The following is a 26,792-nucleotide window of genomic DNA, read 5'->3' on the forward strand; positions in this document are numbered from 1 at the left end:
GTTTGCAATCACACCACAGACTGTGATGACATTATGTCAACTGCGACATTCAGCATACTGTGAAACACTTCAGTCTGCCATCCTGAAATGTATCAAGGCTTTATTTCTTCAGATATTGTGGTCATTTCAGGTTAATACATTCACTAAACCTAAGACATCCCTCCAGTGTTTTCTTGACATTTTTAATATTCAGTTTGGGCATAGCAACACAAAGGCCAAACAATCCCTGCCTCTGAACAAAATAGCCAGGACTGTTTGGGGGAATGTCTAATCCTCCAGGGAACAAATACTTGGAAACCAAGCAAGAAGTGGTTTCTTTACACTGACAGTACACTGAGGAAGGTTCACCTGCACAGTCTGACAACGAGGAGGGAGGATTATCTTTCTTGATGAGGGTGACATATTTAGAGGTCCCCATCCAGATTTATGCTGATTGAAGGTTTTACTGTTTGTGAAACACATGCTGGATAGAAAAAATGTGATACTCTCAAGCCATCAGTGCCAGACATGCTAAAAAGCAGTGAAGTTGTTGGGCAGATGAAGTTGCAGAGAAGATACGCCAAGGTCCATCAACACAGTAGGAGGGGAAGAAAGGAAGGATGGATGGTCCATGCTGCTATTCATTCTGAATTCCACATGCTCTTAGTTCTACAAACTGACACTCCAGAAGACAAAGAATAATTTAATTCTGTTTCCTACCCAAGTATCAGAATTTTCTCTGCTGGCATGGCCTCCAGTAAGAAAGAGAGAGCAGAACAGAAGAGAGTAGCTAAGCACTAGAATTGAGTCTCCGAGGATACTGTGGAATCTTGGTACTTTCAGGTCTTCAAAACCTGCCTGGACAAGTCCCTGAGCAACATCATACAGCTTTAAAGCTGGCCCAGCTTCGAGAAGGACATTGGATTTAATCAGAGCTCTGTAACAATGTAATTTTTTTCTGTCTTTCTGGAAAATGTAAAAGTCTTTTGGTTCCAACAAGGGGCCTTTCTGTTCAAGTTTAGAAAATTTTCCCCAGTTTCAGTTAAGGAAATGTTTTTGAAGGGACAACTTGCTTCTCTTGTTTTTCTGTTGTTATTTTCTTCTCTTTTAAGAAAAAAAGGATGAGAATCCTTCCAAATAAAGATGCTCTGAAGTGGCTGTACCTAGAAAGGTTCTGAAGAGAAACAGCTTGAGAATAAGTCAACAACTTCAGTACTGTTAAGCCATTCTACCGTTTACTGCAAGTACGTTTCCCTTACCTGAGTTTGGTGTTTATCTGTAGGGCTTTTGCCAGCATCTTTGCTCCCATATCTCCCATGGCATTTCCACTAATATCCACTTTTGTGAGAGAAGTATTGCTGCCCAAGGCATTAATAATGATGGTGACCTCAGTCTTCAGCTTGGAATCTGCGAGGGACAATGACTGTAGAGGCTGTGGATCATAGAAAAGGCACTGATAACAGAAACTGATAATGCACTCATTCCTCAAACATCAACTAAAAGAAGTTACAAGTTTCCCAGACTCTTGGGGACAGCGGTAAACATCAAAGAGTTATTTCTGTGTTTGCTGCAGATCCTACAACACATGATAAATTGGGAGTAACAACTAACAGCACAGGTGTCAACACATACACACACATGCAGATTAAGTTGCAACACCCTGTGAAAAAATTATTTTCAGGAGGCAGTGCCTCCAACTTCCTGAGTCTTGCTAAGTACAGAATAGAGTGGGAACCTCAGAAGAGGCAAGATAACAACAAGCTTCACAAGACAACTTCAAGTGTCCAGTGGGTTTTGCTTACCCAGCATCCCCCATTTTCAGTGAGAAATAAAACTATCTACCACTCCCTTTCTCTCCCTCAAACTGAGAGATTTGCCCAAGGGCAAATTACAGTCCAAGGCATTGTTAAAACATAAACAGTTTCCTTGAAGTGTTTTATTATAGTGACTTCAACTTTAGGACTGATTTTGTGTATCTGTTCCTTCAACAAAGGGCATGGACTTTTGGAGGAAAGAGAAAACTGTAGCAGGTCTGAAATTCAAAGCAGTATTGAGTATCTATTACAATGAGTAAGTCAATAGATATTATTCACAATGGTGTTTTGACACTTATAACTACAATATTTTTCAGTAACTTTATTCTTTTATGCAGCATATTAAGATGAAACTACCTTATTTGGCTCCAGCAAGTCACACTCCAAGCCTTAAAAAAACCTTTTCTAAAAATGCCCATATTTCCTCCATTCTCAATGGCCCCAACACTCAACAGCAGAAGCTCAAGAACTAGTCCATCTATCCCCATCCCTTGCAGAGATATTACAGCTCCTAAAATTGTCATTTGTCTTTGATGATGAATGAGGACTCCACAAAACACTTCCCTTGCTCAAGTGCGAGTCCATGCAGAGGAATGTATCGTCATTATACACCCACTCAGGCACATATTGGAGGATGAACTTTTGGAGCCTAAAATCTCCAAATTGCCAGCTTAGAAAAATCAGTATCTCATAATAATGAGCCACAGCACTCATGTTAGATCCTGAAGTTTAGATTAAGGAAAATAAACCAACCAAACCGTGCACACCTTTGAGGGTCCAAGGTGCTTGCATCATACCTGCTACACAATGGGATCCTACCCTCTGGACACCACTGGATTACAGCGATAACCAAAAAACTTGCAACAATAAGAAATGCACTTACAAATGAGGAAAAGCATAAAAATTTGCAAGCACAGCAGGCTTATAATTAAAAAGTCTAACAATAACGCAAGCCACACGCTGGTTTTATTTTAAATGGAAGTTATTAAATTACTATGTTAATGCCCTTAATCTGCCTATGTTTTCCCATTTTATTGCACAACATGAAGAACAGTGTAAAGAATTATTAAGAATTTAAAAGAAATATTAACATAAAGAATGTTAACATCACATTTAGAATGGCACTCCAGAGCTCTTGACAGAAGTCGGAGAAGCCCTTTTGCTGACAGATTCACGGTAAAGCAGCACCACGCAGCACTCAGAGAAATCAGCAGTAAAGTTGTGAATGTCACATTGCTTCTGTTTCTCATGTGTCACTTTAGAAATGGGCATTGGAGTAACTGAGCTGCAGGTGATCCCTCCCACATAATTTTTCTAAATCTCAAATATCCTCCCAGGAAACTTCTTGCATTCCAACACCCTAACAGAACAGTATATGACTGAAAATACTTCTATACTGTGCTCTGTAATGATTGACAGCTATGCACCATCTAAATATTCATTAAATTATCTGATCATAACATCAAAACTCCCAATCAAACAACAACAAACAAACAAAAAGAAACACCAAAACCAAATCCTCCACAAATATGGGCAATATTCTACCAACACTTAATTCTTTCAACAACTTAATAGCTTTAGCTAGGTATTGAGAAAACAGAAGTCAAAGGAGCACTTTCAGTGTCCCTGCTACAGAAAACAGGTACTTCACCAATACACAGAAGATGCCTTAACACATCCTTTTTAAAGAAGAGGAATTCTCAAAGTACAAATATAGCATTAGAAATTATATGATTTTATTCATTGATTCTGTCATACTTCTGCTGGAAAAAAAGCAAGAATTAAATCAAGCTAAATTTGTTTTTCCTAAGAACAAAAATGCTGTAAAAATCCTCAAAAAGACAATTCTGCACCAAACACTGAACTAACAACTAAAGATATTCATCATTCTAGAAATTCACTGCACCTGTGCAGGAGTGATTACCACTCTGAGTAACGATAATGTGTACCAGCAGTGTAACATCATTTTTTGCAACAAGAAAAGAAATGGCACAGTAAGAATACATTATAAAAGTCTGCACAGTATAGCACCTACTTGAATAGAAAAGACATTAAAACAACCCAAAAAATGAATCTAAAGATTACATTCTTGTTTATATAAAACACCTGGGAAATTCTGCTATGTAGATTACTACTACTGCTTTTAAATTGTGCAGAATTACTTTTGCGCATCACTCTCTTTTAACAGTCACAGAACCAAGCCACTGATTGTTTAAGTCATTTTACTCATGACTCACATTAACACAGCAACAGAGCTATTTAAAGTGTGCATAAATACATGAAGAAGCATTTAGAGATGACTGTTTTAGATTAAAGCCTCTTGCTTCAGCTTTCCATGCAGACAACGCGTGGTCCCTAAACTGCGCAGCGTGCTCTGGGCAACGTCACACCCTGGTCTCTCCAACTGCATCTAAACTTTTAGTGTCCTGTGGCAGCAAATACATACTATTGGTGGAAGGAGGACCACCCCATTTAAGATTCAAAACCAAACTGAAATAGCTAGAAACTTAAAATAATTTTCTAAGCATCAAGGTACAGTAAGAACAACCCTAGGCAGCTTTCTGCAACACATTCTTCCCACAGTGCTACAATGTCTATTCTCAACTCTTTAGCTGCTAGGAGTTGGCTCATGCTGGTTTTAGGATTTGATGAGATAGAAAGAAACAAGATTCCTTCACTGAAGAGGACTAACAAGAGAAAAAAACATGGAGAAAGAGGAGGCAGGGTAACCCCAAAAGGATCATATGCTATATCCCAAATGTTAATGAGTGACAAGAAGGAGAGACAGTTACTTTAAGTACCTAAATAAAATAACTTTTTGGTGAATTATTTCATTGTAACAGTGTTTGAAAACAGGATGAGAAGATGTTGTGTAGGTTAGGTAAGGAAAACATGGTGGGTAAGAATTACAGGTGTACATCTGACAGATGAATAGTGTAAAAGGCAGAAAGTGGAACAACAACTGATGTCACCCACAGGCTGAAAAGAAAAGGAATGCAAGAAGTGGAAGCCAATGATACAAAGGAGGGAAAGCTGCAAGAATGATACACACAAAATTTAGCAGCTATTTTTTCCTATGACCTGGAGGCTTCAAAAACAGAAGCCAGGAAAGATAAACAGAAGGTTGTAACACTTTAAACAGAGATAATAAGGTGAAAGTTGAAAATTTTGTCCTTAAGAACAGCTTGTATGAAAAGGATAGTCATAAAATAGGGGAAAAAACACAACAGCATGTTTGAGAAGATCATTTGGGTACTGAAGGGACACAGTGCATTGAAGAGTTGTTTTAGGATGTGGTCTGATGGGAAGAAATGTTCACCTGAAATAGAACAAAGGAATAAAGGAAATAGAAAACATACTAAATTACATTTGCTTGTGATTCAGTTCTTTAGGACAGCTGTGAAAGGATGAGCATGAGAAACAGGGCAGGACAGAGACAAATGTCCACAGAGAAGAAGCAGGTGCTGTGTGATTAAATGATACCCCTCAGTACAGTATCAAAAGGAAAAGGAGAGAAGGGGGAGGCAGTCCTGCAGCATTCCCTTTAGAGATAGAGTAGAAGGAGGCAGCCACACAAAACAAAAAGGCTAGTTTGGTACAATAAGTAATACAGAATTGACCAATACATTGCTTGGCACAGTCCTATATGGAACTCGTGCAAACAAGGACTTTTATTAAGGTGCTTTCATTACAGGCATTACCTCAATTAGAATCAGCTTTGGTATCTGTATGCAGAACTTCACCACATCACACCAATATCCCATGTTTTAAAGAATAAAATGTGGAGGAAGGCACAGGATCAAGAAACACCAGTACCACTAATCCCCTTTAAGAGGACAGACAGAGCATTGAGGACTAGTTTAATAAGTTACTTCAAATACAATTAAGAACTAAGAAAAGGCGAACATGGAATATGAGTCTAATGACCTTGCAAGGAAAGAGGCATTGGAAATCCTGGTTAAAACTGCCAGGATACAGACACAGATGGGAGGAGAAAATAGCCAAGCAGTTAATATGGAGAGCATGAACTTGGAGGTGAGACACTAAAGACAACAGGAAATAGCAGGTGTTCAGACAACCTGAGTCTACAGCTGGCTGTCTCTGGAGAATGAGGAAAGCTTGCTTGGTACTTGCACAGGAAATTAAGGAGTAAGGAAGGACTAAGAGTAGATAAATAAAGATGGACAAGCATGAGAGTAACAGAGCATCTTAAGAGCCCCTTCTAACCTAAACTAGGATGCCAAGAACAGGCAAGAACACAAATCCAACCACAAAAGTCTTTCAGACTCACAAAAGAGTGCAGAATTTAAGAAAGTGGGCAAGCATCTCAGCGAGACACCCTGAAAAGGTTTTATGAAATTGCTCCCATGACTAACATACTAAGAGAAGTAAAAAACAGCACAGTGAATGGTTTATTTGTATCTTTTGAAGAAGGAAGGAGTTCTGAGAGATCACTGCAGTGACCTTGCATTTTGTCAAGAAAAGAAAAGTTAATGCCCAAGAACAGCTATCAAGAAATAGTGCATTCTATAAATTACAAAAAAAACATTGTTATTGAGAACACTAACATTGTCACCTCTTATCAGGACACAAAAGTTCTGAAAATTTATGCCTATAGGGCTGTATAATTTAGACCAAAGTAACTAGGTTATACACATCCAACTATTTATAATGAATATTTTTCAACAACCACAGATCCTAAGACCATCCTCAGAAAATGTTCACCTATATGCTACAAGTTAATCCAAACTACAATTTGAAAAAAAAAAAAACAAACCCAAAATGTTGGATGTGTCTGTGCAGGATTGTGATCAAATCTTATGCAGTTAATTAACACAGTGAAAAAATGATCAGAAATAGACTGTGAAGGTACAAATACACATGATGATAGTAGGCAGAAAGATACTCACTGAATCCTCGTCTTGAATCATCTGAACTAAATTATCAAGTACTGGAGTGAGATTTCTGAGGGAAGAAAAGTCAGGAAGATGATGAAATCAGCAGCTTCTCCTAATCCATTCTCTTGTTATTTAAAAGAAAGAAAATCCTTACTTGGATTTCATGTTGTTAAAGTTTTTGCCTAATGCCAAGTGTCTTATCGATCGGTTTTTACTAAGCCAGACTACAAGGGTTGAGAGGTCAGATTCTAGGCCTGTAAAGAATCAGATTAGATTAGGAATTAAAACACATTTTCACAAAAGACTGAGACTAGGTCCAACTATTAACACTATATTCATTCAAATAATTATATCAGTGTACTAATTTCCAAAATATGTAGAAAAGTTTCCATTCTTCTACCTTTCAATCTTTTTCTCATTAGTGCCTCTGCTTTTCTATGAGAATGAATACTTTCTCTAAAATAAACCCTTTAAATCTCCATGCTAATCAGCTATAAAAGGCACCTCTCAGAAACAGAAATCAGTCCCTTATCCACAGTCCAATCACCCAAGTGTAGTTCATCACACTGTCAGGCAGAGTTTGAAGTTCTTCTGAGAATTCTGAAACAATGCTAATCAGTATTTAGTCTTAGTAGAGCTGTGTACCAACATTTCAAAGCCTTCAAAAGCCTGTAAAAAAGGCTAACATAACAGACTATGAATAAAATTACCTGAAAAACAAGCCAAATTTTATTCTACTCCTGAGTAAAAAAACACAAACCAAACCTTGCTTTAGTATTCCCAAGCTAGTGATGTATTTGAGGAGTCCACTAGCTAGATTACAATGATTTAGAATTCAGATTCACAGGATAATTTAGATTTCAAATATCTATCCTTATTTATAAAAATAAATCTTTTTGCATAGCTGGGCTGGGTGAATAGCTCTCAAAGCTTTCCACTTATCAATCCATCCCACCTTTCTCAGGCATTCCACTGTACTGGGAATCTGTTTCTGAAATACTCCTGCATTTGGCTGATAGAGGGGCAAACACAGCAGGTGAATTCTTCCAGTTCATACACCCACACTTTGAATCTGCAAGATGAGAAGCCAGCTCATATTCCCAGGAATATCTGTGCCAGGAAGCACAGAGACTCCAAAGCAGAAATAGTCAAAGACTTTTCCAAAGACTCAAGCAGGCCTTTTCTGACCTGAAGCTGTTGGCTCTTTGCTCCAAATTTTCCCCCTCAGCTTCATTCTGTACCAGACCTTTCACTTTGTTCTTTGACTACACTTCCAATTCTCATTCAGCTTCTCATCCTCTCGTACTTGAACCCCATTTCCTCTGGATCTAATATGAGCTTGGTGCCATTATTTTATCCTGCTGTGTTACACTGATTTGAAACAACAAACTTTTGAGGGTACAGTTAAGTCTTTCAATGTTTCTTAATAGGAGGTCTTGGTCTGAGACATTTCCATAATCAACATGGCCAATAATCATAAAGCAAGAGCAACCATCCTTGAGCTGAAAAAAAACCCATTTCTTGACTTGCACAACCCTCTGTTCCTGATCCGTGTACTTACCATTGTCTGAAATATCTAGGCTGGTGATATTGTGTATTTCTGCTATGCATCCTTCCAAGACTTGTGCACCTCCAGATCTTAACTAGAGACAAAATATCATCCATTTTTGCAAACTAGTTATGGTTTCAAGATCACACAGAAGACAGTGGTAGGAGCTTTGTGAATACAGAAGGCACTAGCAGCAGCAAAAACAACAGCAACAGAAGAAGTTATAGACATCAAAATGACAGCCTATGCACACATTCCTACTGTTCTTATCCTTACCCTTGGTATTTGCACATAAATGAGAAAAGGGAGTCTCTTTCCTTTCTCTTGAAAGTACCCCTCAGCCATTAAATCAGGAAAATACTTAAAGGGTTAAACACAGCAAGTCCTTTAGCACTTGTGCTGGGCAGTGCCTGCAGGATTTGGGTGTGCATTCTCTACATGAACAGCCCAGGACATTTCTAGTGTCCAGTGATTAAAAAAAAAAATGAACTTAGACCAGTCTATCAGCTTGCAACACTGTCACCCTTGAATTCCACTGCAGCCAGGCCTTACAGTGAGCATCTTCTTCCAGCTCTCAGCACAATGCTAAGGTGCCCATTTCAAAGATGAGTGGGGGGGATAAAAAAAAAAAAGTCAATTAAATTATGCCTCCCTGTCTCTGAAAAGAAAAATTCAAATAATCCAATTATAAAATGGCCATAAAAGACCATAAACAAGAGAAAGCAGTAATATAGTTATTCTTAATTTAAGAAACAGCAGTAAAAGAAAAAAAATTGCAACAATAACAAAAATGCCTGGCTGCAAAGTATCAATTATGATATTATTAATCTGAAATATTACATAACTATAAAAGAAATGTTAGGATTTAATGAAAAAACAATGAAATGATCTAGGGGAAAATATCAACATTAAGAATTAAAGTTACAAAAACTTACACACTTATTTGCTAATGCTACTGAATTAATGCAACTTTTTCTTTTTTCCAAAGGAGCAAAGCATTTTCTTATTTCTTGCAGCTATGCACATTTATAAAAGGTGCATTTCACTTTATAAACATCCCCCAGGACAAGACTTTAGCTAAAGAGGGAAAAAATTCTATGGAAATTTTAATTTTACATTTTCCATTTGCCCGTTATTTGCTTCAAAAAGAATGGCAAGCTTTTTCAAACCCTTTCAAAGCTTTCTCACCTCCTGGTCATAAAAACTGTATAGTATTTTACTTAGTTGACTTACTTGGGTAAATATCCCAAATCAACCTGCTGATATTTCTGTGGACCATCAATCTTTATCGATGCTATAATTAAAGAACCACAAATGCCTTCTAGAAGCATTTGTCAAAAAATACTTGATTTGGCACTTTTTTGAAAGTTTGAGGTATGTGATGATTAACAAACAACTGAATAACTTGACCTGAGTATTTGGAGAATGGTGGTCAAAGGTAACATCTAAATCATAAATCACATCTGGACTGTAAGAAGTACAGAATGTAAGGCATCTTTCCCCTCTTTCCATAAATTAGTGCCTGACTATCCTTCACCTCATCCTCTCAATAAGTAGTCATATTACAGGCTGTATTCAGGCCAGAAGTGCTGCAAATTTAACTCAACTTTATTTTTGTAAGAGCATTTATAGCATTTGCTGTGTGAAAGCCAAAATCCTTCAGTTTTGCTTTATGCTGCTCTCTCAGTGTGGCCCAGCACAAGACAACCATTTTACACAGAGTGTCACATCTACTATGACAGGATCTATGGAAGTGGCAGATCGTATGTGGAATTGGATTGGCTGTCGGTAGGGTAAAGTTCTATCCACCAAAATTATACTCACAATAGAATCCAAGTGCTTATGCTATATATACTTGAGGCCTGAAGTGGACAATTTTTCAGGAGTAGCTTTCAATCTTGTACCAGACAACTCTACATTCAAAATTTTAAATATATAAACACTTCATGAGCACAAATGGTGATATCTATTTAATCTGAGAGTGATGACAAAAACTTCACTTTTAGGATCACAATTTGCTGCAACTGTGTTAAAATATTATGCATATATATATATATATACATATATGTATATAAAAGCAGAGATTAATTGAAGTGCTGCTTATCAATGTGGACTGTGAAACTGACAAAAAGACCCTCTGCAACACCTCCTATATGACATACTTCTGAGACTACAAAGAAAAGCCCTTTTTCAGAAAATGAGGAATAACCCTTCTACAATTAAAAATGCCAAGTGTGTTCAAAGCTACGAGGTACCAATATGGGAAGGGCAAACAAAGCTGCTTACTGATTTAACAATTAAGGTAAAGCATGGAGGGTACTTACACAGTGACCAAGCTAAGGGAAGCAGAAGGGAAAAGAGTGAAATACATCAGTGCTGAGCAGGTAGAAATAAAAATGTAATTTTCATAGTAAAAATAATTAAAAAACCAACCAAACAAGCAATAGAAAATGATTAAGCTTGGAGGTAATATACCAGAAAATTATGGGAGCAAATGAAAAATGGTGGGAGAGGGAAGGAACATAGATTTATCCTTCCATACTTGAGTACAGCTTGCCTGATGTAGGAAAGAAGAGGGCAAAGCTGAAGCATCAGCTTTCTAGCCCCCTAGCAGTGTGTGCTTGCAGGAACTGGGAGTAGTGGTCACTGGCTCCAAGCTTCCCACCACTCTCTTTCTGGGTACAGATTACCCTGCCCAGATCCCAGAGAGTCAGGGAGAGGTGGAGCAGGATCCTGAGGTGCTCTCCCAGCTGCTGGCACATCAACTTCCCTGCTGGTGGAAGCATAACTTCTTTCCAAAGCACATGAGAATGGATAAAGCTCAGTGATGTGAAAAAAAATGTTAAGGGAAGGATCTAAGGAAGTGCTGTCAGTTTGGAGGGACCAGTTACAGGAATGCAATGCTGAGTTGGGCAGGATTCTTTCCTTTCCGTCACAAGAGTAAGCCATGACCACATGTGCTTTGGTGTCCAAAAAACCTAATCACCCCTTGAAGGGCTCTGTCACATCCCATCTTGGGTGTTATTTCATGAAAGGATAATGTTTTCTCTCCTGTCAACACCTGTTGATCTACATGCTAATTTATGCTCTCATTACTTATATTTGTGTTTTATTGATTTATTCATTTAAGGCTATGATCATAGGGCTTCATTTTTATTACGTTAATTACTCCCCCCTTTTCCTTCCTTCCTCTGAAAGATAAATTATCATCTGTCTGATCCCTCTACTCAAAAGTCAGAGGCATGTGTACTTGACTTGAAAGCTTTTCTATTTTGAATTCACATGTAGTGCTCTTTAAAGTAATAATATTTTCCAAAAAGTCTAAAATACCAAAACAAACTATGAAATGCATTCACAATGATTTGGTTTTTTCTTCATAAGGAAATCTGTGCACATTTCAGAAGCAAGTGACCAGGAACCTAAGGCAAGGATTACTGCACTTCAACATGGGAATCAATATTGCAGGTTTTCTTTTCTGCCTGAAGGGAAACCACTGTATTTGTAGGCACTTTTAGAACACTTAACATTCAGATGGCCTTGGAAATATCTAACATATGAGAAGCTTTCTTTGCAGCTTAAAAAACAGGGAAGTCAGAGAAGGCCTGAGCCTAAACTGGTCCATGTTGGTTTTGGCAAGAGTCCACCACACAGTTCTCTACTTTGCCTCAAGCGGCTCCCTAGGGTTGTGTTTGATCTTTTCCCATATGCTATAACCACACAGGAATCACCCTGCAAGAGTATGGGCAGTCCTGAGAAACAGAGTGCACAGCAAAGCACAGAGAAGCAAGAGGAGGCAAGATAAGGCAAATAAGTTGCCATGAATGTTTTTACTTATTCTTGAGGTCACTTTCACAGTGCTTCTTATGTTAATAACTCTTACCAAAGTTTCATATTGGCCTGAATTGATTAATTGATTAGGAAAGTGGAATTTTTCCTACGGTTGAAAAGCAAATCTGCAGAAGAGGAAGCATGTCATGGGTTCTGATGGAACACAATCAAACCACAGACATGCCCTTCAGGGCCTGCAGCTTCCTTTGAGCCATTCAAATTTGGGCACCTTCGAAAATCCTGCTGCTACTCACAGCACTGGAGAGCAGAAGCTGCCAAGCATCCAAGAGGCTGGCTCAGTGTGTAGCACAGCTGCACTGCAAGGAGGGCTTTGACAATCAGGTGCTTTGAACCTCTGTGCTCATTATTTAGGATGCTGTAACACACATCCTAACTTTTACCATAACTGCTCCTCCGAGTTCTACCTTTCCCACAATTTTTGACTACAGAGCAAGAGTATCTTGCCCAGTGGATTTGACAGGAACACTAAAGCCACGTCGTTGCATATTTTGAACACATCCTGGTAAATATTCCTTACCTCACAGCTACTGAGGTCTAAAGACACCTCCTTCAGATTGTGATTGCAAGCCAGGCCTAATAAAAGCGCTCTGAAAAAGATCAATTTTAGAACCGTTTTTAAAAAAAAAAAAAAAAGGCAACTTTACATCATCATCTAAGTGATCACAGGTTAATACACCTATAATGCAAAGAATCATTTCAAATGACACCAGCTGAGCAGTTATTTCTTAAATGACAATGGCAGCACAAGCCTGCCACACTCAGAACACTCCAGGAGCTTCAAAAACTGCAGGGACGCAAGGCTAATGAAGAAATTCTGAAGCTAATGCACCATCAACATTTAATAACATGCATCAGAGATGAATTTTCTTCAACATTTGCTTTCAAAGAGCACCAAATGATTATAAATGGGGTGTTCTGTCATACAACCATACAAACGCTCTGATTTTCCAAAAATCCAGGAAAAAAATTAGGTTTTTAAAATATGCAAGATGCCATGCAGCCAGCCATTTCAGCCAGGCACAGTGCCTGTAACACTCAAAGGCTGGAGCATGTTCCAGTATCACGCAATTCCCCACTTCCACAACCCAATAAGTATTTACAGATTTCAAAATGGTATTCCTATACAATGGTATCCTTTGTCTTTAGGCAGAATGGCAGACACATGCAGTAACGACTAATTATGGTTTTTATAAATCCACTATAAAGTCTTACAGAACTTTGTTTCCACATCTAAAAGTTAGTGTTAATATCACACTTGTGTTACTACTGTAAAATCAGAAAGCACAACAGCATGTATAATAGAGAAGGAGCAAACGAAATCTGTGTATACCTTCTAGTGTCTCCAGAATAGATTCAGCTTTGAATTAATAATTCAACAGAGAAACAGAAGGACTTCCTTCTCCAACTTCATTTCAGCCAAAAGCAGCTAACCAAGGGACTGAGACATGGAGATAAAAAACAATCCCTTCTGATGAGCCATTTGTCTACACACTTGCTATGCAAGTAGTGTGTCAAAGCTACATTTGAAACATGTGTGCCTTGGGCAAGTTTTTCATTTAAATCTATTTATATCTTCTGTCCTGCAGGTATAATCAGACCTTCCCTATTAACAAAGGCAAATGTCTTGTCCCTATTTACTTAAGCTATTAATAGACAGACTTGGGGGGGAAAAAAAAGTGAAAGTTCTGCAACAGTTCTAACAAATTTTTAGATGATCTTGTCTATCTTTCTTACCCAGACATGTTTTTATTCAGTCAGTCTGGCTGATGGTAACTTTGCAAAGAGCTTCCTAAACATTTCGAGGAAATAAAAAAATACAATGCAAGCATAAAAAAATGCAGATTAAAAAAAGAGACACAGTGCCACTCTAGTTGTACACTTTTCACAGGAAGAAAAAAAAAAAGGTTAGTTTTTTTCCCTAACCTCTTCCTTATAAATTCATCTAAGAAAATCCCCTTATTTCTCAATTCTTTGTCATGAAAAAAATCACCAGCATTCAAAGGGACTGAAGCCAGACATATTATACTTACACTTGGCCACTATGTTTAAATCACACACATGGCAACACATGGAGAGGTCTTGTCAACTGTGCATGATGCAGAAAGCAAGAACTGGCCTTGTAATTAGCATTTGCATGAGAAGCATATCAGCAACTACTCTTGTTATAGCACTGACAGATCAAAATGCAATTTTTGGCAATGTCTGTAAAATTCAACAAAAATGCCAACTTACACATCAACAAGGACAAGAGTACAAACTGCCTCACTCAGTAAAAAAACAGGGTGAAAAAAAGAGTGAGCTGCAATGGAACGTTAACACTAACCTATGTACAAAGTATACCCTTCCCCCACCCACTGCGTGGCATCTGCATAGGACAGTTTTATCAGCAAACCTACTCCCTGAAAGGCTTGACTTACACTGTACAGGCAAGTTCATGTCCTTCACACACTGCACTGATTAACCAGTATCTTTAAACTCACCGAGTTAGCACATGCAATTAAACAGACCACGACTGTTGAGCTAAAGGAAGCTGATAAAGAAATCAAATAACAATTAATCAGGGGAATTTGGAATTCAGGGTGTCAGGTATCTGCACGTTATCTTTTCTTTTCTCTAGGCAGGCTTGATCTTGAATCACACATCCAGCTTGGTGACCTCTGGTTCATGGACACAAACCAGGAACTTCTCTCCTTTGCCACAGGACAGCTCCAAGTCCCGCATTACCAAAAGCTTTTTGACATATGCTGATGAAAGATGTCAGAAAAGTACTACTACGATACACCACAGTTTTTTTTTTACTTTTCCTTCCTGGAGTCATCTCTCATGGTGCTCTTGCAGTCTTGGCAATGACAAATAAGTCTGCCTGAAAAAAAGTGTTTCTATCTTCTTGTTTTTAACAAACCCTGTGATCTTGATGGTTCTGGAGAAATTTTGTAATTTCTTGCAGTTAAGATCAAAAGGCTAAGCGGTTGTCCCCACAATGCACATCCTCAGTCCTTTTAACACCAGATTAACTTCTACAGGACATTTTTGAAATGAATTAGTCAAGTCATAATATAGGGTTTGAGAGGTAAAGCAAGGTGTCCTGCAGATCAAAGTCCTCTGTAGTGTTGTGAGACACACTCAGCTCAAACTGAAGGAAAAATTTAGGTCAGAGAAAAAGCACGTCACAGAAATTACCCAAAAGTTCTAACAGCATCTGACCTACCTCCTAGGCAGAGGTGAACGCTGTCAACAGAACAAAAGCAGCCCAGGCCGAAGTACCAGTGGCATGGACACTCTGAGACCATTCACATTCAGCTGACTCTGGAGCTTTCTGTGCTAGTGAAAGAACTTCCTGCTCTCAGCTCATCCTACACTCCCCATCACTGCCTCTTTACTTCCATCAACACCAGTCTGGTGAGTAACTCCCTCTAACCCAATTTAGTCAAATTGAGCCAAAGTATCTTAAACATTACTAGGAGCAGTCTTTTGTTAATGCAGATTTTGGCTGAAAAGGACTAGGAAGATACCATTTGCTGTCTAGTTGGCAGTCAAGGGGTCCCAAGTTTTGGGAATAAATTAATACAGTAACATCTTCTAAGACCACAGGCAATTGTAGAGCACTCACCTGCCAAAATTCCTCATACCACAGGAGATACTCAACATGACAAGAAGAGTACCATAATGAACCTTAATGTTTGGTGCTTCTCACCTTTCCTAATCTCTAGGGATATATTCAATGTCTCACAGCATTCTCTTTTTCCTGTCACACCAATACTGTCTTCTGTAGTAGTCACATCCATCCTTGTTTTTCTTCCCTGCTGCTCTCCACCATAGAATCAATAGCTCTAAATTAATCAGAATCAACTGTGTTTTTCAAAAATCGCCTTCTGTTTGAAAACACGTCTGTACCACGCCTTCCTAATACTGGCAAAGTCTGAGCAAGCAAGACAACAACCGAGAGCATCACACAGAACAAAGTGAAAGATCAGACCTAAAATGGCTCCTGCAGTTGAACATGGATTTCAATCCAGTGCATCTGACTTAACCATCAGGCTCTTGGTGGTGCCAAGCAACAAGACAAAGAGGCAATAGGAAGAAACTGATGCTCAGGAAGTTCCACCAGAACATGAGGAGTATCTTCTTTTCTGTGCTGGTGACCGAGCACTGGGACAGACAGGGCATGGAGTCTTCCCCACTGGAAATATTCAAGAACTATCTGGACACAATCCTGTGCAATGTGCGGCAGGCTGACCCTACTTGAGCAGGGAGGTAGGACCACATGGCCCACTGTGGCCCCTCCCAACCTGGCCCATTCTGTGATTCTGTGATATTGTACTGTTCTCTTCAACATTGAACTGCATTGATAAAAAATACTGCAACATACACTACTCTTTCTGCTTTTGCACTTGTCACTCTTCCCTCCCTTAGCTTCCTCCAGAGTGTATCAAAAGCTTTCCATCCCATACTCACTAACTACTCTTTATATCCCACATCTCCTTTTCATTAGATACTTCCCATTTCACTTCCCTGTTCTTCTTCAGGAGGCAGGCTCCCAGCCACACAAGGATACATCCATGCACACACACACCTACATCCATAGGAGGATTCTGAAATGTGAATGTGTCTAGGTGTCTACTATGGATAAGGTTATGTATGTGTTAATGCATATTAGCTAGGAAGATGACACTTTGGAAAGAGCCCTTTCTTTAGTTAAGCCAAATAAACACAAGTATTCTGCCAGAATCACAAAATGACCTATCTAGATTAGACCTATCTATCTAGGCTATCTTGACTTTAAAACACACTTTTAAATTTCAGGTCTGAAAATGTCAGCACAGTTCAAATTCACACACATCACAAGAAGGGTGACAGTGCTTCACAATTTCCCTCAGCCTGCAGAACCTGTTAATCACAGGATGGGTGACATACAACAAAAAGACTCACTCCACTTAGCATTCCTAGAAATGGCTGCCGTTGTCTCTTCCCCCAAAAGAAGAACACAGCTCTGTGCAATAGGTTCCTCCTCCCAAACACTGCAACAGGTTCCATTTCACTACAGCCATTGCAATAACGCAGTCCCAAAGGAATGGTGCTCACACAAGCCTGTAATCCCATTCCACTGTGGAACAGTTTTGTTTGTAAGCCACAAAGAAAGAAATATATCCCCCAAAAATGCTAACAGAAGCTATACAATTGTGACATTCCCAGAGGAAAAAAATATGATTAATAGTCTCAACTGTGAGATGGAAAGAACATTTTATGAATGTGTGACCATTAGAAAACTCAGTCTTTTAATATTAATAATGTACAATGGGGGAAAAAAAGAAGAAAGCAAAATTCTTTCCCCTTCCTTTTAATATGAGGCACTCATATAACAACAATGCAAACTAGGTTTTAGGCACAGGAGAAAATGAAATTAAATTCTTACTTTAGAGGCTCAGGAGGGAGTTTAGTTCCTGAAAGGTTAATCTGCATCAAAGCAAGTGAGCTGCTGAAAAACTGTTTGAAGGAGGGAGGGACTTCTTTTCCTTTTCTGTAAGTAAAAAATCATTAAGAAGTAGCATTTAGACACTCCTCATTCCAATAAACAGTGAACGCAAGCCATCAGAAATGTAGTGATCTTTTAGATTTTTAATTGCTCTACCTGTGGCAGTTCTGTAATCAGTGGCTCTCAATTAGCTCAGAATTATAATGTCATCAAAATGTTGGTTCAACAAACAATCCTCAGCACTGCACTGCTGCACAGAAGCCATTACTATCTACCTTCTGTTTGGTGAACTACAAAGAACGATCATTTAGGTCTGGTTAATAGTGAACATACTTACATCTCCCAAGCAGAAGATCAAAGAGGACATGAACAAAACCCTGAAACTGCTTTTTCACCACTAGAAATAATTATTCAATGCTAGAGTACCTTAGCATCAATTAGGTATCATCTCTGATAAGGACCCAAGGCTTCAATTTGAAGAAAATGAAAGCTAGTATTTCCTACAATGAAAATACTCCAAAAAGTAAATGTTCAATCTCAAAGATTTTCAAAAGGAGTTCCTCCCAGAAGATAAAACAGGAAAAAAACCCCATTTGTAGCCATCATCAAATAATGAAAAATACAAACTTTAAAAATCATATTTAAAGAGGAGTCAAGTCAGTCAGACTTCAAAGCCTGATGACATGCCTTTTAGAGACAAAAGATATATATAGACTTTCTGCTGCATCAGTATGACAAAAACACATATTAGACAAGGTAGCTTACTTTACAGACCTCTACCAAAGAGCAGAAAGGGAAAGAAAATATTTTGCTTAAAATAAATAGTACCTATTTCATAGAGCACTGAGACTTCCAAGGCTTTATAAAAAAGTCTTAATTTATTCTTAAAAAGAAGGGTGCTACATTAGAGCAAGAAATTATAAACCAAAATATTGCAGGAGTTGAGAGTAATGACATTTAAATTGTACCTGTGAGAAAACAGAGTCCTAGAGAGGCTAAGGACAGCTAGATGCTGAAGACATCCACGAAGGAGGGCTCCACACACCTGGTTCAATTAAAATAAGGGCAATTCATTTTACTTTATATTAACCCAAAAAAGGACATAGGGATAGAAGGTGGGGAATGTTTCCTTGGTATTGAAATATCCACAAAAAGGTCTTTACCATGTCTAGTGCACACTCCGTGTTGGATAAATCCAGGTGAACAAGGGCATTTGGCTGGGCCAAAAAATTGTACAGGCTCTGTAATCATTGGACAGAAAGAATTACAGAGGTTAATTTTTACATTATGACAGCAGTTACTGGATCACTACCTGTCATTGCATTTTTGGCTTTTACTATAAAATCATCTGAAACTTTGCCTAATCAATATAACCTGTTTTACTTTTCCAGGCTATCATTTTTTAAAAGAATAGTGAGGTAATGGTGCTCAGACTACACTTACCCAACATTTCTCTTAAAGCACAGGCCTTGAGGTATTGGATTTAACTTTTGCAGCAAATGATAATTAATTTAGCTGGAAATGCTTTGCAATGTCACTCAGATTGCTGTTACATTTCAGAAAGGCTAATTGGTTCGTAAGTTAAAGCCGGACCCTTTAAGCATGAGGGAAGCAACTAATTTGCACCTGAAAACCATGGTTAGTTCTTAATATCAGCTGCCCATTACAGGTTTAAGGGAGAATATAGAACAGGTAACAAGATTTTAACATTGATGTCTTCAGTACTGTATAGAATATGCCATGTAAATGCTAGTGAATGTAAAACTTCTTGTTATACACTGTTTCATTTTGGGGTCTTTTTATTCTCTGAGAACAACATAGAAAGATAAAAGTGTGACCTAATTTACAGAAAAGTGGAAAGCTCGACTCCACATGAAATCCAGCCAAACAGTGCATGCTTAACATTTCTAAAATAATCCATCTTCCTAAAAATTAGGTCATTTAGCCCCTATACCTACAATACAAGAGAAGTCCCCACTTAAAAAATTTCCTAGGGTTTCTTTTAATAGCTAAATAACAGGATTTCCTTGCTCCTGTTAGCAAACTGTTCCACAGATTAAAACACCTCATTATTAATAATCTTTATCTTTGAACCATCTCTCTGAAAAGCTAAGAAAAGCCCCACTTTCTGCATTTATCTCTTAAAATATTGTAGGTAGACCTTAGGTTTCTTTAAGCACTACCTACAAAAGTTGTACATTTTCTTTTCCTTTTTTTTTTTACATAACTTGCTATATTATTCTCTCGGAGTAATTCACTGTGTGTCTTTACTTACATTTAACTATTTATTTGCTACCTTTAAAACCCTGTTGTCCCACTGACCCTTTCACCTCACATCTGAAAAGGCTAGTTCTTTGAATATGCTGATGAATCTGCAAGTAAGATATGTGAAACAGACAAACTCAGATCTGATTGCACTTTAAATGATGAAATTGGTTGACTGCAATTTTGCATCTTCCACATGTTCAATACTTAGAATTCAAAACCTGACAGTTACATGCACACAACTTTTGATGGGAGAGAGAAATACAGATGTAACAGTCAAAAAGTGAATATATAAAAATTGAGTAGTAAGTGGATTCTGTTACAGAGAAAATAGAGCTGCACCTCCATGGCAATTGATCAACCGAACAAAGGAGTCTAAAAAATAACTACATTCTTCAAAGAATCAGGAGTTCCAACAGCATGTGTCAAGGAGGTGCACAGATTTATTTATACAAACAAAAACACTGAAAAACAGAAATTAATTCTTTCCAAGTCAAAAGAAAAAATTTGCTTCCAACCTTCCAATGAAAAATTTGTAATATACTCTTATCACTACTAAGATGATGAGGGTTTTTTAATGGTGTTTTCATCACTTTCAAACAGAACTCAAAAAGAATGAAAAAGTGTTTTTTTCCATTGAGAAAAAGTGGTACCCTTGCACTCTTCTCATTTATTGGTAGAAGCCAAAGACTAAAGGCATGAACTAAAGTTATGCGGACATTTTTTGTTGTGTGGGGAAGTTCTCTGACTATATACTGAAGAGTAGAGATAAAATTGTTATTTTCTCTCCCTACTAAAACTGTACAGAAATAAAGGCCAAACAGGATCTAAACAAAAAAGGTTTTTACCTTTCTCTCAACCATTAATTAAAACACCCATTCATTATGCCCCCAGTGAAAGGAAAGTGCTTACTGAGAGATCATCTCCACGGAGCGCGTTCCCTGAGAGGTCAAGATAGACGAGCGTGTTTGCGATCAGCGAGTTGGCACTCAGTGACTGGGAAAGGCTGTTCACCCCTGCCAAGCAAGAGATCACAACTCAGCTGAGCCAACTCTACACAAAACTGGCCCAGGGCCTGCAAAGGCACAATTTCAGTGAACACAGACACACACAAATGTTTAATGACTTCCTATTGCCATCACTGTACTGCAGCAGAGGGATACGGATCACCAGGCAGATATGAGACCCTTCTCTGACACAGCATGCCCAGTTCTGCCTGGACCAGCTTCCCTGAGGGAGCCACAGCGTGTTATACTTCCCAGATCCAGGATGTATCCAGATCCATTTTCAAAGGGACTTTAAAAACGTAGTTTACTCCATAGTGTTAAGCCAGTGTCTTCTAACAAACAATAATGTTTAGATAAAAGTATCTGTGCAAGTAGATGAAAGCATATGTAGAAGACCAAGTACATTAACAATTATAATTGCTGGAACTTCAAAAGCGACTGACGAGACCCAGAAATTAAAAATATTTCAATTAATGTATTTGCCTGTAATCTCATTAAAATAGTTAATTAAAGTACCAAGAGATGCATAAAGACTCTCAGTTGCTTATCAGAACAAACACGTATTTTTCGCATTAAAATTAAAAAGCTCACATTGGGAACAAACCAGTCAGGGCCTTCTTCCACTGAAATTTTTCAGCTTTTCAAAATACAAATTAGGACATGGCTATTTCTGATTCCTTCAAATCTAACTTTCATCTGAGGGCTCTGCAGCTTATCATCAGCTTCTCAGTTTATTGTAGATAGTTATTGCTGCCTTTCAAGCACTATATGCACATGTTTCTTATATGCACAAGCATCACTGTGTCCTTCAGTTGATGCAGCAGTTTCTTTGTAAGTCCTTGGCCAAACCTATAAAGAAGGCAAGTGATCTACTACACAACATTCAACAATTTCTCAAAGCTGGTCAGTGAAATTGGATGGGCATTCAATTGATGAAACATGTCCAGTCTTCACTTAAAAACTATTATAAAACTGATTTGCCAGTGAGGATGTAGAAGAAACAGTTAGCAAGCTACTGGAGACAAAAATATCTACGTCAGTGTTTTAATTTTCTGAGCCTTCAAATATTAAGGAAGCCTCCCATGGTAGTAGTATGGTGTGCCGGTTTGGCCAAATTTAGAAATATATCCTCTGAGAGAAGGCAGGTCACAAACCACCCCTCCCCCACCAGGTTTGGGAAAAAATAAATTTTCCTTGAAAGAAAGTGAAAGAGATAAAAACTATTTATTTAGCAAACACACAGGAAAAATATAATAATGCTAAATAATGAAATCTCTCACTGTGGAGAGAAACCTGGGAAAGTTTGAGTCCTCCCTTTGGTCTCCTCGGAGCTGGGGCTTGGCCCAGGGCCAGGCCTTCTGTGCTCAGTGGAAAGGCCTCCTGATGTGCTCTGATATTGAAGCAGTCCAGCAGGAAAGGGAGAAAATCCGAAATTCCAGGGAAGGAAAAAAAGGTTCAACTCTCAGTCTCTGTCCAGATAAAAAGAAGCTGAAAAGCTGTCTGAAAGCTGACTGGAAAACCACAAGCTGGGTGCTTCCTTGCTCCCCTGCCGCAGCTGAAAACAAATTCACTATCTCTGTGTGACCTTGAACAAGCTGCAAACTGCTTTGAAAAAGTTTTGCTCAAGTTTTCCTCCCCCCTCTTAGGCTCGGTTTAAAGGCATAGAAAGGCACAAAGTTAATTTCTGGGCACAGTGCAGCAATATGGGATACACATCATAAAGTCACCCCAAGACATATGGCTCCTGGTTTCAGCAGGCTTTTGAAACTGGAAAGTATCAAAGCACAGCAACACCTTTGTCAAGTCTCAATCTTTTCCACTCAGTGTCATTTTTCTTTTAGCTTGAGATTGTGTCGTTGAATCTACACCCTATTGCTAAAGGTAAACTGCAAACTAATACTTTTTGAAACTTTAGAAGATCTAAAAGCTCTATTTAAACACTTAACCTTATAGCTCTGGATTCACTTAGTGACCCTTCTCAACAACATTTACAAGCAACACAAAGAAGGAGGAACAAATGCACTTTTGTCCTGGTTGCTCAATGGTACTTAGTTGGCAGCTGGGGTTCCAGCCAGGTTCAACTATCAGCATTTCAGTGTGTACAACCAAGAACCAATTCTGGGAATGCAGAAGCAGTGTCTGAGTTTGAGGGAGAAGAGCTATCAAACAATTCATAATGTTGCTGCTTGTTTCACACTTAAAAAGGGCCAACTGCTCAAAATCAGCCACATCAGTGATGGCAAACAATGTGAGTGAGGGATTTTTTTAATTAGCCTCTGGCCTGGGCTCAGAAAAGCAAGCTTTATCTTTGAATAAGTATACTAGAATTTTCCATTTAACCAGAATCTTCAAATCAATAAATTTATGTTTGAACTTCACCCTATCTCATGCTATACTCTAACAGTAATCTCACTTTCATTTGCAGACAATCTTTTATGCTCTTTTACCACTCTCAGGAGGCTCAGACTGTTAACAGCTCTCAGGAACTTTGAGATACAATATTTGAAGAAAGATCAGCTGGGAAGTTGCCACCTGAACTTCACTCATCAATCTTAGAAACTTATCTCAAATAGAAAGCACTTTTAAAATAAGGTCAAAACCTGCAAGGGATTGTTCTGAATTTCTGAAAAGCTTAAATTAAAAAAATTATTAAAAAAAAAAAAAAAAAAGGAAAAGAAAAAGCCTGGAGGAAAAAATCCACGCACTTTAGAGTCTACTGAATCCAAGATCCAAGGACTCTTTTAGACTTTCCTCACAGAAAGTATTACAAGTTCAAAAATTGCCTCCAAAGTTAAAACCAAATCATTACTGTCTTCTTAAGTTAGAGGAAAAACTGACAGCTTTGCAGCAACCTGAGTTGCTTCAGGTCCTGAGGGTGTAAGAATTCCCATTTTAACACATGGCAGATACTATTCTTAGGGAATACTGAGAAGCTGCCATGGGACAACAATCATGGTAACATGTTACTCTGAAGGTCCTCAGTATTAGACATACTGGAAAATATTTCAGCTTTTGCATAAAGATCATCTTTAAAAAGTATGTTAAAAACCTTCAGATTCTTTTAATAACCTCAGAATTCACTTTCACTGACAAGAGTTGTGTGGGTGAACTTCATCAAGCTGGCATTTATTCTTTATGAAGATGGAAATGTAGCTACAGTGTTCTCGTGACTCAAACTTCACAACCACTTGCTGAAATAATTCAGGTCACATGAAGAAAAGTACAGAATGAATGAACATACCAGCACTGCATAAACTTCTGTTAAATTCACAAGTATCTCATTTCAAGAGTACATGTTACATTAGTCAACACTCTTAATCAACTGATTGTCACCAAAAATTGAGTTAGCAGTAGAAAACAACAACCCCAGAGTTTAATAAAGTATTTTTAGTGAAAACCATGATTTAATAAATTCACCTTAGGATTTGCTGTTTACTTAAGCGTAATAAGAGCCATATGGACTCACAACAAAACAACAGAAAAGTCCTTTACCCCACCCATATTTCCCCAGGTCAATCCTTGAATCTCAGGAGAACACAGAATCTGCACTTCACAGAACAATAATTAAGAGGATAAAAGGGCATGGTTTCTATCTGTTATCAGCTAATGTCCTTCATACTGTTAACTCACTCATCTTTTCCAGGTCATCAACATCTACAAAAAAGCAGCAATAATGTCAGTGTGGTTTTTCCTTTTTTAATACTCATCTATACAGGAGACCCTTGGTTTGTGCAGTCTGTTTAAGAGGTCACTGCTTCTATTACTTGTAAAACAGAAATGCAAAAAATCCTGAAAGATTCTGGCTTGTGTTTCACTGCTGTTATCACTTTTAAAATATACAAATATTTCAATTACAATATCAAATCAGAAGTTTGTAAATTATAAAACAAAGAAGTCTAGTCAGAGCAAGTCCCTCACCAGTCATTGTCACAATGCTTGGTTTCATAAAATAACTTCGTGCAAAACACTTGGAAATTTCCCTACGCGTTTTTGCTTCAGACATTTTTTTGAAGGACATATGAAACATATCTTTTATGTCAATCCTAATTTCAGTCTTCCTTTATAATACAGGTTCAAACTTAACCCTTACAGAAGCAAGTTAGAGATTATCAAAGTGATGAAGGGTACCCAGAACCGAGTCCATGGTTCAGCAACCCAGGACTGCAAAAAAGCAGTTGCACTGTTGAGAAAATACACGTAAATAATTTACAAAACTAATTCGTTTATAATCTGGTAACAAAAAGTATTTTTAGTATGTAAGTCTGAAAGCTTTAGAAGAGGAAAAGGGGCATATATATAAAAAACATACCTTTAGGTGACAAGGAGGTTTTAGATAAATTTAAATGCTTCAGTCCCTTTGGAAGTTTGGCGAACTGGATGCTCAAAGATGACACACCTGTTGGGGGAGCAAAGACAAAATGGATGTTTTCAGGCTAACTGCGTGACCTCAGGCTTTCCCAGCAAATCTCACCAGGGGCAAACTGCACCAGTGACACTAGAGGAGGAACTGCACACACCCTGTAGGTAGGCTCTGTCATTTTATGATCCTAAACCTTTGAAATTACTGATGTAATCAAGATCCCTGCCTTGATAACCCCTGAACAAATAGGGAATTTTGTTGTTAACCATCAGTAATCCTCCATAATTAAGAACTATATAATACATAAATACTTTTGAGAAGAAGTCAATGTGAAGCTATTACAACGCATCAAACAGCCAGCACTTGGGAAATCTGGAAGCTTTATATTTCAGGAAAGAAACTAAATTAAAAAATCTAGCCACAAACTAAAACCTAACAATGGTGCTTCACACAAAGCTTCAAACTATTTTTATTTTCTTTTAAAAGGAACAGCTATGAAGGGAAGAAAGGCACCCACATTAGCTAACATCACCCTCTTTTTCTGAGGCAAACCCTAAGAGCCTGAAACCTCTACCAAGTCATAATGGCCACTTAATTCCCTTACAGGCTACCAGCAAAGACACAGGCTTGGAAATGTCCCAACTGCTGGCAATCCTAAACAGTAAAAACCTATTAAGATGCTGACACAGACTGGACTACCTCAGCACAAATTCAACAATAGAAGAAAACCATAAAAAGGCACTTTTCATTAAAGCTTTACTCGGTGTGTCGGAGTTCCCCACTCCAAAAATTTAACACTCCATTTTAAGCAGAAGATTGAAATTTGATTAAGAGGGCATGTCCTAAACAACAATGGAACTAAATAATGAAATATTTATTAGAGAAATAAATCAACATAGAAACTCCAGGCTTAACCTGAGGTGTGAAATAGTCCTCTAGAGCAACTCACTTGGAGAGAAAAGGGCACAGAGAAAGAGGGTAAAACCTTTTACTTGATTGAAAACATAGTAAATTAAAAAGCTGATACCCTTCTCCACATACACAGACATGAAACAGTCTGTGAAACTGTAGGTCACATACCTATGTTTACTCTGTTTTTATTCTGTTTTACTTATCACTGATAATGAAAGAGCCAGCTACCTTGCAGATACTGTGGTAGGGGATTTTTTTAATGCTCTCTGTAAAAGCATGTTGCATGCAACACCTATGCAGATCAAAACAATACATAGTTTTTTATTTATCTTGCTAAAATATTGGACCCATGAGGCCTTGGAATTGTTTACTGTTAAGCACAATGATAACCAGATATCTTCACCAATTTTCAGAGAGAATGAATCAAATCATACTAATAGGATTTTCCTTCATAGCTCTGTAAGTACAATCAGTATCACTAAGGACACCACAAATGTAATTTTTGCTGTTAAGCATTTTGACTAAGACATGCAGCATAGAGTTTTACCTCTCCACCTTTGTATTTAGCTAACAATCTGCAGACCAGTTATCGTTCCTGCCAAGCTGAACAATTTTAACATCTTACTAGCACTGGGGTTAAGTTATAGCTATATGACACAGGAATCAGGGGCAGAAAAGAAAAAGTG

At 38.1% G+C, this 26,792-nt stretch overlaps 1 protein-coding gene across 5 annotated transcripts in view; it reads right to left on the reverse strand.

Moving 5' to 3' along the window:
- Positions 1–26,792, reverse strand: part of CARMIL1 (capping protein regulator and myosin 1 linker 1) — a 194,445-nt gene that overhangs the window by 61,377 nt on the left and 106,276 nt on the right. For 3 of the 5 annotated variants that reach the window (XM_069004289.1, XM_069004291.1, XM_069004288.1), the window contains exons 12-22: positions 25,144–25,230; positions 20,740–20,843; positions 18,726–18,803; positions 18,531–18,607; positions 17,503–17,607; positions 12,607–12,676; positions 8,253–8,334; positions 7,647–7,763; positions 6,846–6,945; positions 6,704–6,758; positions 1,239–1,411 (exon numbers count right to left, since the gene is read on the reverse strand). In XM_069004289.1, the coding sequence (XP_068860390.1) occupies positions 1,239–1,411; positions 6,704–6,758; positions 6,846–6,945; positions 7,647–7,763; positions 8,253–8,334; positions 12,607–12,676; positions 17,503–17,607; positions 18,531–18,607; positions 18,726–18,803; positions 20,740–20,843; positions 25,144–25,230 (1,048 nt within the window). The remainder of the gene's footprint in view (positions 1–1,238; positions 1,412–6,703; positions 6,759–6,845; positions 6,946–7,646; positions 7,764–8,252; positions 8,335–12,606; positions 12,677–17,502; positions 17,608–18,530; positions 18,608–18,725; positions 18,804–20,739; positions 20,844–25,143; positions 25,231–26,792) is intronic. The other 2 variants (XM_069004292.1, XM_069004290.1) reach the window with 1 other exon arrangement.

Source organism: Aphelocoma coerulescens, chromosome 2, assembly GCF_041296385.1.
Source record: "Aphelocoma coerulescens isolate FSJ_1873_10779 chromosome 2, UR_Acoe_1.0, whole genome shotgun sequence".
NCBI lineage: Eukaryota > Metazoa > Chordata > Aves > Passeriformes > Corvidae > Aphelocoma > Aphelocoma coerulescens.